The 14,501-nt window shown below is 34.9% G+C and overlaps 1 protein-coding gene across 13 annotated transcripts in view; it reads right to left on the reverse strand.

The window, feature by feature from the left end:
* The window catches only part of CNTLN (centlein), a 369,520-nt gene that overhangs the window by 156,967 nt on the left and 198,052 nt on the right, over positions 1 to 14,501 (reverse strand). For all 13 annotated transcript variants that reach the window (XR_012424673.1, XR_012424675.1, XR_012424672.1 and 10 more), the window contains 2 exons: positions 7,169 to 7,290; positions 5,676 to 5,795 (listed from right to left, as the gene is read on the reverse strand). Coding sequence is in view for 8 of the 13 variants with exons in the window: in XM_074017428.1 (XP_073873529.1) it covers positions 5,676 to 5,795; positions 7,169 to 7,290 (242 nt within the window). In the remaining 5 variants the exon portion in view is untranslated. The remainder of the gene's footprint in view (positions 1 to 5,675; positions 5,796 to 7,168; positions 7,291 to 14,501) is intronic.

Consider the following 14,501-nt stretch of genomic DNA (forward strand, 5'->3'; position numbering starts at 1 on the left):
TAAATAAAATAAAATAAAATAAAATAAAATAAAATAAAATAAAATAAAATGGGTTTGTGTTAGATAATTTTGCCCAACTGTAAACTAATGTAAGTGTTCTGAGAATTTTAAGGTAGTCTAGGCTAAGCTATGATGTCTGATAGTTTACATGTATTCAATACATTTTCTTTTCTTTCTTTTTTTGAGACAGAGTCTTACTCTGTCGCCCAGACTCAGGTTGGAGTGCAATGGCATGATCTCAGTTCACTACAACCTCCACCTCCCGGGTTCAAGCGATTCTCCTGCCTCAGCCTCCTGAGTAGCTGAGATTACAGGCATGAGCCACCACGCCTGGCTAATCTTTGTATTTTTAGTACAGATGGGGTTTCACCATGTTGTCCAGGCTGGTCTCGAACCCCTGACCTCAAGTGATCTGCCCGTCTAAGCCTCCCAAAGTACTGGGATTACAGGTGTGAGCCACTGTGCCCAGCAACATTTTTGACCTATGATATTTTCAACTTATGATGGATTTATCTGGACATAACCCAAGGTATGTTGAGAAACATCTGTAGTCCAAATGTCCAGGAGACAATTAAAAAATAATTCATCATACCAAGTACAAGAAAAATCTATAATCAAAGGATGAAATTATACTCAAAGGATGCCACCACCATGATATAACACATATGTCAGAACTACTTGACAAGAACTTTAAGGCAGCCATAATTAAAATGCTCCAGTGAACCATTAAAGAACACTCTTAAAATAAATTAAATAGAAACTGTAAGCAAATAATTATATACAAAGAAGAACCCAATGGAAATTTTAGAACTAAAAATTACAATAGCCAAAATTAAAAACTTGCTGCATGAGCTCGTGAGAGAAGAGACAATCAGCAAACTTGAAGACACAATAGAAATTACCAAATCTGAATAACTGAGACAAAATTAGACTGAAAGGCTGAAAAATAAACTGAAGAGACTCTCTGTGACCTGTAGGACAATAATAAAAGATCTGGCATTCATGTCATTAGAATTGTCAAAGGAAAAGAAATGTAGGGTTTAAAAAGGATTTAAAGAAATAATGACAAAAATTTCCCAAATTTGACAAAAGTCACAAACCTAGGGATTCAGGAAACAGAAACCCAAATAGGATAAATCCAAACAAATCCATGCCAAGACATGTTATGACCAAACTTCTGAAGAGTAAAGAGAAAGGAAAAATGATTGAAAGCAAGTAAACAGAATGATGCATTACCAGTAGTGGAACAAAGACTCAATAGTGCATGCTGCATCAGAAACAACAGAGGCCAAAAGGAAGCAGCAATTTTTTCAAGTGCTGAAGAAAAACAATTGCTAAGTTATAATTCTACATACAGTGAAAATACCATTCAGTAGTGATATGGTTTAGCTGTGTCCCCACCCAAATCTCATCTTGAACTGTAATTCCCATAATCCCCATGTGCTCAGGGAGAGACCTAGTGGGAGGTGATTGGATCACGGGGGCAGTTCTCATGCTGTTCTCATGCTAGTGTGTTCTCATGTGTTCCCCATGATTGGATCATGGGGGCAGTTCTCATGTTGTTCTCATGCTAGTGAGAGCTCATGCTGGTATGTTCTCATGCTAGTGAGATCTGATGGTTTTATATGGGACTCTTCCCCCTTCACTTCTCACTCTTCTCTCTCCTGCTACCACATGAAGAAGGTCCTTGCTTCCCCTTCACCTTCCACCATGATTGTAAGTTTCCTGAGGCCTCCCCAGCCATGTGAAACTGTGAGTCAATTAAATCTCTTTCCTTTATAAATTATCCAGTCTTATGTATTTCTTTATACCGTGAAAACAGACTAATACAAACAATGAAGGAGAAATCAAGATATTTTAAAAGAAAACAGAGAATTTCCTGCCAGCCAACCTATTTTAATAATTCTAAAGGAAGTTCTTCAAACTGAAAGAAAATTATAAAAGAAGAAACTTGGACGATTAGCAATGAGGACAGTAGAAAGGATAAATAATACCTCTATTACATTTACCCATACATAAATTATTTATCTCTTATGGGTAAACATAAGAGACTACCCACGTTTTGTGGTTTAAAATTATGTTTGACAGTTGAAGCAAAACCTATCACGTCATGTGATGAGGTTCTCAATGTAATTAGAGAAAATATTTGAGATAACTATATTATAATGGGGAAGGGTAAAGGTATGTAAATGAAAACAGGGTTTCTAGATTCCACTTAAAGTAATAAAATGTTGACACCAGTAGACTGTAATAAGGTATGTATGTATAACATAATACCAAGAGCAAACACTAAAAAAAAAAACTATTCAAAAAGATACAGTCAAAAACTCGATAGAAAAAATAAAATGAAATTCTAAAAAAAAAGCTTAAGTAACCCATATGAAGGAAGTAAATGGGAAACAAAGGAAACAATATAAATAATAACATGGCAGACTTACCTATAACTATCAATAATGCAAGATAAAATGTCAGCCTGCAAAATATCCATACACTAGGAATGTAAAATTTAAAAATGATATGGTTTGAAACTGGATTTCATAAAAAGTAAAAACTTTGCCATTCAAAAGACACAGGTAAGAGAATGAAAGGGCAATCTCCAGAATGCAATACAACTCCTGGGCACTTCCCTTAAAAAATAAAAAAGTTATGTTCACACAAAAACCTGTCTATAGCAGCTGTATTCATAATTGCAAAAGACTAGAAAAAACCAAAATGTTCTTCAATAGATGGATAAGGTGGTCCATCCATAAAATGGAGTATCATTTAGCAATAAAAAGAAACATATTAGATTAACCAACCTAAATGAATCTCAAACACGTTATGCAGAAAGAAACCAGTCTCAGAAAGTTACAGCCTGTATGATTCTATGCATATGACAGTCTGAAAAAAGCAAAGCTATAGGGAAGGAGAACAAATCAGGTATTAGTGGCCGTGGGAGGATTTGACTACAAAGGGGCAGGATATGGAAATTTTTTGAGATGATAGAACTATTTGGTATACTGATTGTGGTGGTAGTTACTCAAATTTATATATATGTTATAACTCGTAAAACTGCACATTAAACATTCAACATACTACATACAACGTTAAAAAATTTCTGGCCTCAAAACAAACTTGAATGATTATAGCACTGATATTTAATGCCTGATTGTTTTATCATGACACTTTTTGACATTAGTTTTTAACATTTTTGACTTTTTTTTTTTTTTGAGACGGAGTCTCGCTCTGTCGCCCAGGCTGGAGTGCGGTGGCGCAATCTCGGCTCACTGCAAGCTCCGCCTCCTGGGTTCACGCCATTCTCCTGCCTCAGCCTCCAGAGTAGCTGGGACTACAGGTGCCCGCCACCAGGCCTGGCTAATTTTTTTTTGTATTTTTAGTAGAGACGGGGTTTCACCATGTTAGCCAGGATGGTCTCGATTTCCTGACCTTGTGATCTGCCTGTCTCGGCCTCCCAAAGTGCTGGTATTACAGGCGTGAGCCACCGCGCCCGGCCGACATTTATTTTTAACATCACATTTCATTAAGAATGTTTCATACTAAACATGTTTCCATGTAAGTTCCCTGAGAGTAGAAAGTCTGTCTGGTGCTCTCATTTCATTGACCTAGCCGACTGACTACCACACAGCACTCAAACACATTTGTTACCTGAATAAATGTTTCACAAAATAATGCAACCCTCCCCCAAAAAGCTTACATTAAAGTTTATTCAATTCTTTAGCATTCTTTTAAAAATTTTTTCATTACCTGTTACTAAATTAAGACTGATCTAAAAAATAACTATTTCACAAATTGCTATCACATTAGTGAATATCAACATATTTCAGGGAAAAGGTCCACACTTTAATAATGACTTGGCATTTAATTCAAGGAGCTATTCGTAAAGTGCAAATATTGCTGAGTGAACAGATCAGGATTCTGACTTATCTAATTTTAAAAAGGCCTCATTACTTTTTCCTTTAGTTCTATTTCATTAACGAATAAAATAAACTCCAAATGAATCACTTATAGGTAATCCTTCCTAAATTTTCTTGAATAGTTAGATTAGGTCTCTCAACTAATTCACTTCATTCAAAATTACTTTCTTTTTTAGAGACAGGTCATTAAAGATCATCAGATAAAGCATTGATACATTTACAACATGGATGAACCTTGAAAACGTTATGCTAAGTGAAAGAAGGTAGTCTAGGACCACATATTACATGATACCATTTATAAGAAATGTCTAGAATAGGCAAATCTATAAACGCGGGAAGAAGATTAGTAGTTTCATAGGGCTGGGCAGGATGGATAGGAGGGTTGGGGAGTGACAACAAAGTCATGTGGGCTTTGGTGGGGAGAGTAGGGGGGTGATAAAACTGTTCTAAAATAGACGTGATAATGGATGGTACAGCTCTGAATATACCAGTGAATTGTATACTTTATATAAGTGAATTGTATGACTTGTGAGTTATATTTCAATAAAGCTACTGAAATTATTAGGAAATGCCTCTGGGACAAATCTATGAGTCTATAAAATAGTTTTTAAGATAAGAGACTTCATTATAGCATCGAATATTTAGAACTAATATACTACACTTTAAGAGGTAAATGGGAGTATACAACATTTAAATCTCATACGGTCTGGTCATTTCCTCAAAAGTTTATCATTACATAGAAAAGGCTGTAAACAAAAGTTATACATGTTATCATATAGTATACAAAATAAGCTTCTCATTTACACCTAAGAAAATTCAGTGACATTTAATTACATTATGTCATAATAAGGCTAAATTCTAGCAACCTAAAAGACATCTAGGCTTTAAAAAGCTGTATGCCTGACTGTCAGAAATTAACTCTAAATGAAGAAATAGTTAAGTAGCAAAAGAGGTTAATTATATTGGTCTAACTCCTTTTAGTCTTAAAAATAAATAAATAAATGTTCTTTATTTGCCAGGCTGAATATAATAGCCTGTGAATTATAAGATCAAGCAACCAACTGTATGTTTTCTAAAACATGAATATCCTTCATCAAGTTTTATACTTAGGGCAGCTAAAAGACCTATGTGGAAAAATCAGCAGTAAGCCCAAAGGACAGGCAGTGCACAGCAAGAAAGAAGGCAATTCCCTCGTGTCTTTTGCAGGTCACTACCAAGGACCATGTTAGCAGATCCACACCAGACCCTTAACAGGCAGTTCTGCTGCTACCAGTAATTAGCTTGGACAGCTCCAGCTCCAAGAGTAGCAGCAAGGCTACACCATAATGAGCTCAGCTGGGATTAGCAGGACAGGGCAGGGAACCAAGAGAGTTCAGGCATTCTGCATTGCGTATGTATCTGGGAGATCAAACAAGGATGGCTGGGTAGGTTATCCCCTCTCCACCTCATTCCAAAAATGAAGCATGGCAGTGTCTAAAATACAGGCTAATGAAGAGCGACACCTCCAACAGATGAGAGCCACACTAATTAACACAATCCCTAGATCATATTATACAGTTTCTGTTAGAGCTAGCAACTGTGCAACTTGTTATTGCATAATACATATATATTTTTTAAAGCTAGTCTTTTTTTCTTTACTTTTATTGGCAAAAATCAGATTATTTCAAATTGTATAAAGTGTTTCTTTAATGGCCTTTAAGCCACAAAAAAACTTCTCCCAAATATTTTATCTAAGTCCATATTGTTAAAAACGAAACTCACTTTTGAATCATCAGCTCCTGATTTTCCCTTTTGAAATATGCCAGTTCATTCCACACAGCATCACAATCTTCTTGTCGAAGTTTTTGGGGATCTGCTCTCTTTATTTTCCCGATTTCAGTCCTATTTTCAAAACAAAGTTGCTTTTTTCATTAACATGTCTGAAGTGCAATAAAAATTATTTTATACATTCCTTAAAATTTAAAAATATCTATTGACCAAATTTCGAACTCGAGTTCACCATTTATTGATTGAATTTCCTAAAACCTAAGCATGTAGAAATCAAAACCCTCTATCATAATTTTTTTGAAGCTGAACTGCTAGTATGGAAAGCAAACTTTTAAGCAGACACATGATATTCTAAGGTCTATTGCTCCCATTCAGTCTAGTAGTAATAAAAATAGACACTGTAGAATTTTAATGGTCCCCCCGCACACAAAATTCTACCTGCAACCAACTCATCTGCAATTTGCTGCTAACCAAGATGAATGTGGTATAGTGCCCTTATCTTTTTTTTAAAAAAAACCTATTACCAGTGAATACGTCAGAAAGTAGATTTCACTCTTCTAATGATTAGTTAAAAGTCAGGTGAACAGAGGATAAAACTAGGACAAACTGCTTTATCACTGCTTTACTGGCAAGTGATATGAAACACTTCCACTCATCAAAGAAAAAAATTAGATGTGACAATTATCTACAAGTGATGCCAAATGCCCTTTACTTTTCATTTTCTGAACATAAAACAAATTCTTCATTTTTATTTTGTAAAAGTGCTGTACTGGCCAATTTAGAAACACTATTTCTCTACAGAACAGACCAATGTGTATCATCAACATTGCCCTAAAGGATCCATCTCAAAAGATGAGAGGGTAGTAGATTTTCTGTACTCATTCAGTCCTTTGCCCTCTGTTGATACTGTTAACAGGGGAGCCACTTACGACTAACCAAGATCTGAACACCTGTTCAGAGCAACTGAACTGAGACAGCCAATTCATTCAGATAAGCTGGAGAACAAACTGATGGATAGTAAAGATCTTCAAATTGCATACTAGGTTGAAGTAGTTTTAAGATAGTTAACTATATATGTGAATTTCACATTTCTCTAGTCTTTCCATTAAAATTTAAACACTTTTGGAGTTACAAACATTTTAACACCGGTATTTTATTTATTTGAAAGCAATTTTTTCAGTTACATGGATATTAACCATTTTTGCTTTAAATCACATACTTTTAAGTTATTCCACTGATATTAAAAATGTGTACAATAATTCATAATCATTGGATGCTAATGATATCTGCAAATGAGGAAAATTTGTAGTTATTACCAACACATTCCTGTTTTAACTTGTTATATTTTCCATTTAAAAATTCACAATAAAGATTTGACTACCAAATAATTTCTTTAAAATCAAACAAAAGCCATTAAGACACCTATATAATGCTACTCCATTCCATTTAATATTTAGGGATATGCCTTTATGAGCTATGTAACTCACATGCCACTGCCTTCTTCCCACTGTTTTAATTGCTCTTTTACTGCTCTGTAGTTGGTCTGTAACATCTGTAGCCTTTCCTTGCGTTTTTCATGGGCATCTCTTAGCTCATCATTTTCTTGGCTCTGTAGAACACAAAAAGAGCAAGTATAATAGGTTTGAAGAAAGTATTAATATAATGTTTCAAATAAAAGGTTACCCATCTAAATACAAAATGTGAAAGTAGTGTGTAAACATGAATGAATCTGTAATATGTATCTAAGCAGAAAAAAGAATTCTTCTAGTCGCAGAATACATTTGCTTGATAAATTCAACTCAGTCAATGCATTTTTTAAGCTGCTCACATAATTTCAAAATTTTACCATTAAGATAGTTTCACTCCTTTCCCTGTTGTTAACTAACATACATTCATAAGCCTATCTTACATATTTTTAATTATTTTCTTTTTCAGCATAAGGTTTTATCTATACATAAACCATGATTATTTTGTTAAAGTGCAAATATAATTAGTATAAGGACATTAATCAGAGTAAGAACAATTATTTAGCACATGAATTCATAATTAACATGTACTAAGATACAAGGATTACACATAAGGAAGAAAATGAGACTGGACCTATGTTAGAAGGAGCATAGTTTAACCTTCTGGGGTTGTATCATGAAGAACTGGAAAGGGAAAGTTAGGCTTACAACTCTTAAAGAGGTTGTAAACCAAGACATCCAAACATTACTTTGTTGTGTCAATACCTAGGTTAGACAATTATAGTCAACTACTTTTTTATTTATTTTTATTTTCCTGGAAACAGGGCTTCCCTCTGTGGCCCAGGTTGGATTTCAAAGCTCACTGCAGTCTCAAACTCCTGGGCTCAGGCAATCTTCCCATGTCAGCCTCCCAAGTAGCTAGGACTACAGGTGTGCAGTACCATGCCCAGCTAATTTTTTATTATATTTTTGCAGAGACAGGGTCTCACTATGTTGCCCAGGCTGGTCTCGAACTCCTGGTATCAAATGATCCTCCTGCCTCAGCCTCCCAAAATGCTGGAATTATAGGCATAAGTCACGGTGTGTGACACAGTCAACTACTTCTAAATGTATATAGCACATGAGCTCAATTTTCATTTTTAGATATACATAAAATGAATTTATAAAGACCAAATTCTTAGTCCTCAGAAGATATATGCACATGACTATAAACTGCGTTTCTCAAAGTGAAATAAGTAACTTCTTCAGTTTCTTCCCTCATGACAATTTCAAATATTTTAATAACTTTTATTCATATTTCTGCATGAATGAACTTGTATACTTATTTGGTGGAAGAGATACTCTCTAATATTATAGTGAGGTGAGATGAGTAGGCATATGGTAATCAGAAAGACCTGAATTCCATTCTTGGAGCTTGCTCCTGTTAGTGGCATTATGTTAAGAACACCACTGAAATTAATTCAAGTTTTTTCCTGAAAAATATGGAAAAGAAAAAAGAGGTTTGAATTTTGATGAACTAAGTTAACCTAGTTGGTGGGGACCCAGCCCTATTAAGGACACAATGCAAAAGTTAGCTTCTTTCAGTCTCTTTTCCCCACATGTTAACAGTGATGCCCTTATCTTTTAGAAACCAAGTAACTGTTTTCTTGACCTCTCATCTAAACAGTGAGATAGTACTTTATAGAGTCTGCATTATTTTACTGGAATTCTAGCTGTCTCAGCAGTATGGGTAGTATGTCATTCTACTTTCACTGTTTCTACTAGGATAGTTCTCTTAAGTAGTTATTAAGAAGTATTTGAGTTTTGTTTGTAACAAGAAGTGTTCTACATGCCATACAGAAATGAAAGTGCTTGATGAAAAAGCAGAAGGGATTCCGTTGACAAAGGCATTCAAAATAAATGTTTCTTAAGTAGTTTTAGAAGATATACAAATCACACATAATGCAAATTTGCTAAAGTAGGATAGTTTAATACATGAAGTAAAAGTAAAAAATTCAGGTTATTGAGTTCAATTTTGTTCATTTCAATTTAAGAACCATATATGAAGAGTCCATTATATGTAGGATGTTGTCCTGATAAGAGTTCAAATCTAGCTGCTCAAAGTTAACTAAATTTTACTTTGATCTAGTTACTTAAATTCAGTTATCTCAGCTTACCCATCTTCAAAATAGAAGCTATTTATATCTCTTCTTCTAAGACACAGAGAATAATCTAGTCTTGAATGTGAATTTTTCATATTAATTTGGTAAACTATCCAAATACTACTTAACTTCTTTGAACAAAAAGCTTTCTAATGTTAAGTATGTGAAATAATTTAAGTTAGCAAAATAGGAGATTAAAAATTAATAATGTTGATACCTTCTCATATATGAACATGAGTCAATTATGTTTATTGAGATTCCTTAAAAACTAGGGAAAAAATAGTGATTTCAGCAAGATATATTATAAATTTATTAATAAAATGATTTAATTACAAGAAATTAATAGGCTGGGCGCATTGGCTCATGCCTATAATCCCAGCACTTTGGGAGGCCAAGGCAGGCAGATCACTTGAGGTCAGGAGTTTAAGACCAGACTGGCCAATATAGTGAAGCCCCATCTCTAAAAAAAAAAAAAAAAAAAAAAAAAAAAAATTAGCCAGGAGTGATAGCAGATGCCTGTAATCTCAGCTACTCAGGAGGATGAGGCAGGAGAATCACTTGAGCCCCAGGAGGCAGAGGTTGCAGTGAGCAAAGATGGCACCACTGCACTCCAGCTTGGGTGACAGAGAGAGACTCTGTCTCAAGAGAAGAGAAGAGAAGAGAAGAGAAGAGAAATTAACAGACTACATTGGAAGAGATTCATGTCAAAACATAATTTCAAAACAAACTTAAACTAAAATGTCTATCTTATGTTAAAGACTTCTATGATAGCTTTCTATAATTATTCTTCATTGAATCAAAGTTCTTCCCTTAAACTCTTATTTTACAATGACTTTCTTAAAAATTATTATATATAAACTCAGTATCTGGGGAATAATTAAAGTTCTTTGTTAGAGTCATCAGAAACTGAGTAAATAGAACCTCAAAGATTGACCAAGATGTGAAAATAAATAGAAAGGGACGTACAAATTTTCTCAATTACTTTCACAATGATCCTCTGTTAAATTCATAGAACAAATTGAGATTCTTATACGTATTGACACTATTTTAAGAATTTTTCAGTACTGCCTCAACTACCATTAGTCATTGAATTCATGTGTTTTCCCTAATTGTCCATAGAAACTAACTATATTACACCATTAAACCAAAGACTGAAACTCAATAAAAATCTCCTGAGCTCTATATATCGTACATGATGTGCCAGACTCTGTACCAGGCACTTCAGTTAATAAAAGCAGTGAATGCTGCCCCTTCTGATTCCCAAAGCTTTAGTGTAAAGTGTTCAAAATTACCAAATAATTTTGATTTTCCTATAGCAATTTCAATAAGTGGCTCTTTCCACTAAGTATTAATTATAGAAAAAATAGTTTTATCCTATGCAATACCATTCAGGACATAGGCATGGGCAAAGACTTCATGACTAAAACACCAAAAGCAATGGCAACAAAAGCCAAAATTGACAAATGGGATCTAATAAAACGACAGAGCTTTTGCACAGTAAAATAAAGTATCATCAGAGTGAACAGGCAACCTACAGAATGGGAAAAGTTTTGCAATCTATCCATCTGACAAAGGGCTAATATCCAGAATCCACAAGTAACTTAAACAAATTTACAATAAAAAAAAAAAAACCCCATCAAAAAGTGGGCGAAAGATATGAACAGACACTCTGCAAAAGAAGATGTTTATGTAGCCAACAAACATACGAAAAAAAGCTCATCATCACTGGTCATTATGCAAATCAAAACCACAATGAGATAGCATCTCACACCAGTTAGCATGGTGATCATTAAAAAACTAGGAAACAACAGATGCTGGAGAGGATGTGGAGAAACAGAAATGCTTTTACACTGTTGGTGGGAGTGTAAATTTGTTCAACCATTGTGGAAGACAGTGTGGAGATTCCTCAAGGATCTAGAACCATAAATACCAGTTGACTCAGCAGTCCCATTACTGGGTATATACCTAAAGGATTATATATCATTCTACTATAAAGACACATGCACACGTATATTTATTGCGGCACTGTTCACAATAGCAAAGGCTTGGAACCTACCCAAATGCCCATCAATGATAGACTGGATAAAGAAAATGTGGTACATATACACCATGGAATACTATGCAGCCATAAATAAGGATGAGTTCATGTCCTTTGCAGGGACATGGATGAAGCTGGACACCATCATTCTCAGCAAACTAACACAGGAACAGAAAACCAAACACCACATGTTCTCACTCATAAGTTGGAGTTGAACAATGAGAACACATGGACACAGGAAGGGGAACATCACACGCTAGACCCTGTTGGGGGTGGGGGGCTAGGGAAGGGATAGCATTTAGAGAAAGACCTAATGTAGGTAACAGGTTGACTGGTGCAGCAAACCACCATGGCACGTGTATACCTATGTAACAAACCTGCACGTTCTGCACGTGTATCCCAGAACTTAAAGTATAATTTTTAAAAAAAAAAAGGTTTTATAGATGAGCCTTCTGCTTTAATTTTACTTGCTTCTTAATTTACTATATCTAACAGTACAGTATTTACATAATTCTTATAAAATTATCAAAATCTAAACTATTAAAAATAAAACTCAACTAGATATTATTTGCAAATCATTTGATAGACATAATTCATAAGAAAAAATCTTTTAAAATGCAGTTTCATCCAAAGATTCATGTTTTGGGGATGCTGCTGTCAAAGTGTAAATCAGGCATTAAATTAGTCCTAGAGACTATTGTTCCTTTATCTCACTTCAGCAATAGACAGTAAAATTTTGTAAAAATGTAAATATAAGATATATATAGCTCAAAGAAAACATTTCTTCATTTTAATACTGCCAGAATACATGCCAGCTGAAGTCATCCATCAAAAGTTGGATATCTTAAAATAAATATTTTTCAAAATATCCAAATATTTTCTTTATAACCTTCTAACAAACACAGGTTAACTGTAGTTTGGATTATGATCCAAACTTTGACATATAGTAGGCAACGGCAAAATAGTAGTACTTTATTTGGGAACTGTTACCACCAAAGATCTTACAAAAAGTCAAGTGTATGGCCTGAAAAATGTATTTTATATCACTAATTAATATATTTTCCTATAGGATACACACAAAAATATTCCACACGCAGGTGCTCAATGAAATTAATTCATTAAATCATTCAATAAAACATTTACTAAGTACTTCCTTTGGATTTTGTAATTAAACTAGCTAAACTAGAGGCTCTAACTTCTTTTTATTTTTTATTTTTTTATTTTTTGAGACAGAGACTTGCTGGAATGTAGTGGCGGGATCGCAGCTTACTGCAACCTCTGCCTCCTCGGTTCAAGCGATTCTCAACCCTCAGCCTCTTGACTAGCTGGGATTACAGTTGTGCACCACCACACCCAGCTCATTTTTCTGTGTATTTTTAGTAGCGACAGGGTTTTGCCATGTTGACCAGGCTGGTCTTGAACTCCTAGCCTCAAGTTATGCACCCACCTCAGCCTCCCAAAGTGCTACAATTACAGGACTGCCTGGCAAGGCTCTTGCTGTGTACAAACAAGTATGAATGAATGAAACATAAGGAAATAGAAAACAGGAAAAAATGTATCAACTGACCTAAAAGATAACTGCAATTCTAATTCTGAATTGATAAAAACATAAATAATTTTTGAGATGGAGTCTCACTCTGTCACCAGGCTGGAGTGCAGTGGCACAATCTCGGCTCACTGCTACCTCTACCTTCTAGGTTCAAGCAATTCTCCTGCCTCAGCCCCCTGAGCAGCTAGGATTACAGGCACGCGCCGCCACATCCAGCTAATTTTTGTATTTTTAGTAGAGACGGGGTTTCACCATGTTAGCCAGGATAGTCTCGATCTCTTGAACTTGTGATCCACCCGGTTCAGCCTCCCAAAGTGCTGGGATTACAGGCGTGAGCCACTGCAACCGGCCAATAATTTTTTATCTAATCTTCTGGTTTGAAGATTCTTGATGAGAATAAGGCGTGAACACTGTTTTTAAAACAGTGGTTCAATCTTCAGGGAGTAAGAACAAGGTTTGAAAGAAGTTAAAAAAAAAAAAAAAAGCGAAAAACCTTTTATAAAATACCAAGGATTTCATTACAGATGTTTCGTTTCAGCAGAATGTATAAAGTTGATGTGTACCTGACCACTGAAAAATAAAAGACATAGGCTGCATTCAAAAGACATACTAATATTATTAAATGACACTGAAAAGTGCTAATAGAATCAAGTTGCCAAATGCATGAAAATCAATGAAGCAGGAATTCACCACATTAGTCAAGATTATTATGGATTTCATAAAGCTCTGACGCACTGGTTTCCAAATTATACTTTGCAAGTTGATAGATCACTACATTCATCAAGTCAGGAACATGGGTAGGATTTTTATAAACATAGCTTCCATTTCTTCCATTTCTACTGGCCTATTTGTTATCACATTGGTCACGGTAGGTGACTACCTTGAAAATACAAAAAACTAGCCATAAATGTAAGCTGAGCAAGATACTGTGCTAATATTTATACCAAATTCATAACAAGGATAAGAATCACTTAATGTGTGTAACTTACTGTTGATATAAGAGCATCATTTCAATATATCAAAGTGTATATGCATGTGTTCCATGGGTTACTCCTGAAACTTACTTGTCCCTCTCACCCTTCGATCCACCATGGTAATCATCTTGGGACCTTAAAGCTACTTACTGTGCCATGGAGCATGTCTTTTGTCTTTAGTTCAGCATTTCCCACAATATTTTTCATGGAACAACAGTCTTTTGGTTAATATTAATAGGTATAATACAACCAAGCAAATCAGGGAAAAGATGTGCCTATACTTTTCTGTAGATTCACAACACATATTCATATGTTAAAGGTTCACAAAACTGTTTACAATAATCACTTCAGCATGGAACATTTTAATCTATCATGTTCCCGTTAAATTCTGCCAGAGCAGTGTTCCATATAACACCAAAGGCCATGACAAAAATTCAACATGCATTAGTAATGGTCTACAAAAGGAGCACCGAATCAACAAATGTATCTTAAAAACCATAAGACACATTTTATGGGTTAAATTGTACCCTACCACTCCCATCTAAAAGTATGTTGAAGTCCTAATCCCCAGGACCTCACAATGTGATTTTATTTGGAGATAGGATCTTTGCAGAGGTAATCATGTTAAAATGAGGTCATTAGGATGGGCCCT

Source organism: Macaca fascicularis, chromosome 15 (assembly GCF_037993035.2).
Source record: "Macaca fascicularis isolate 582-1 chromosome 15, T2T-MFA8v1.1".
In the NCBI taxonomy this organism is placed as follows: domain Eukaryota; kingdom Metazoa; phylum Chordata; class Mammalia; order Primates; family Cercopithecidae; genus Macaca; species Macaca fascicularis.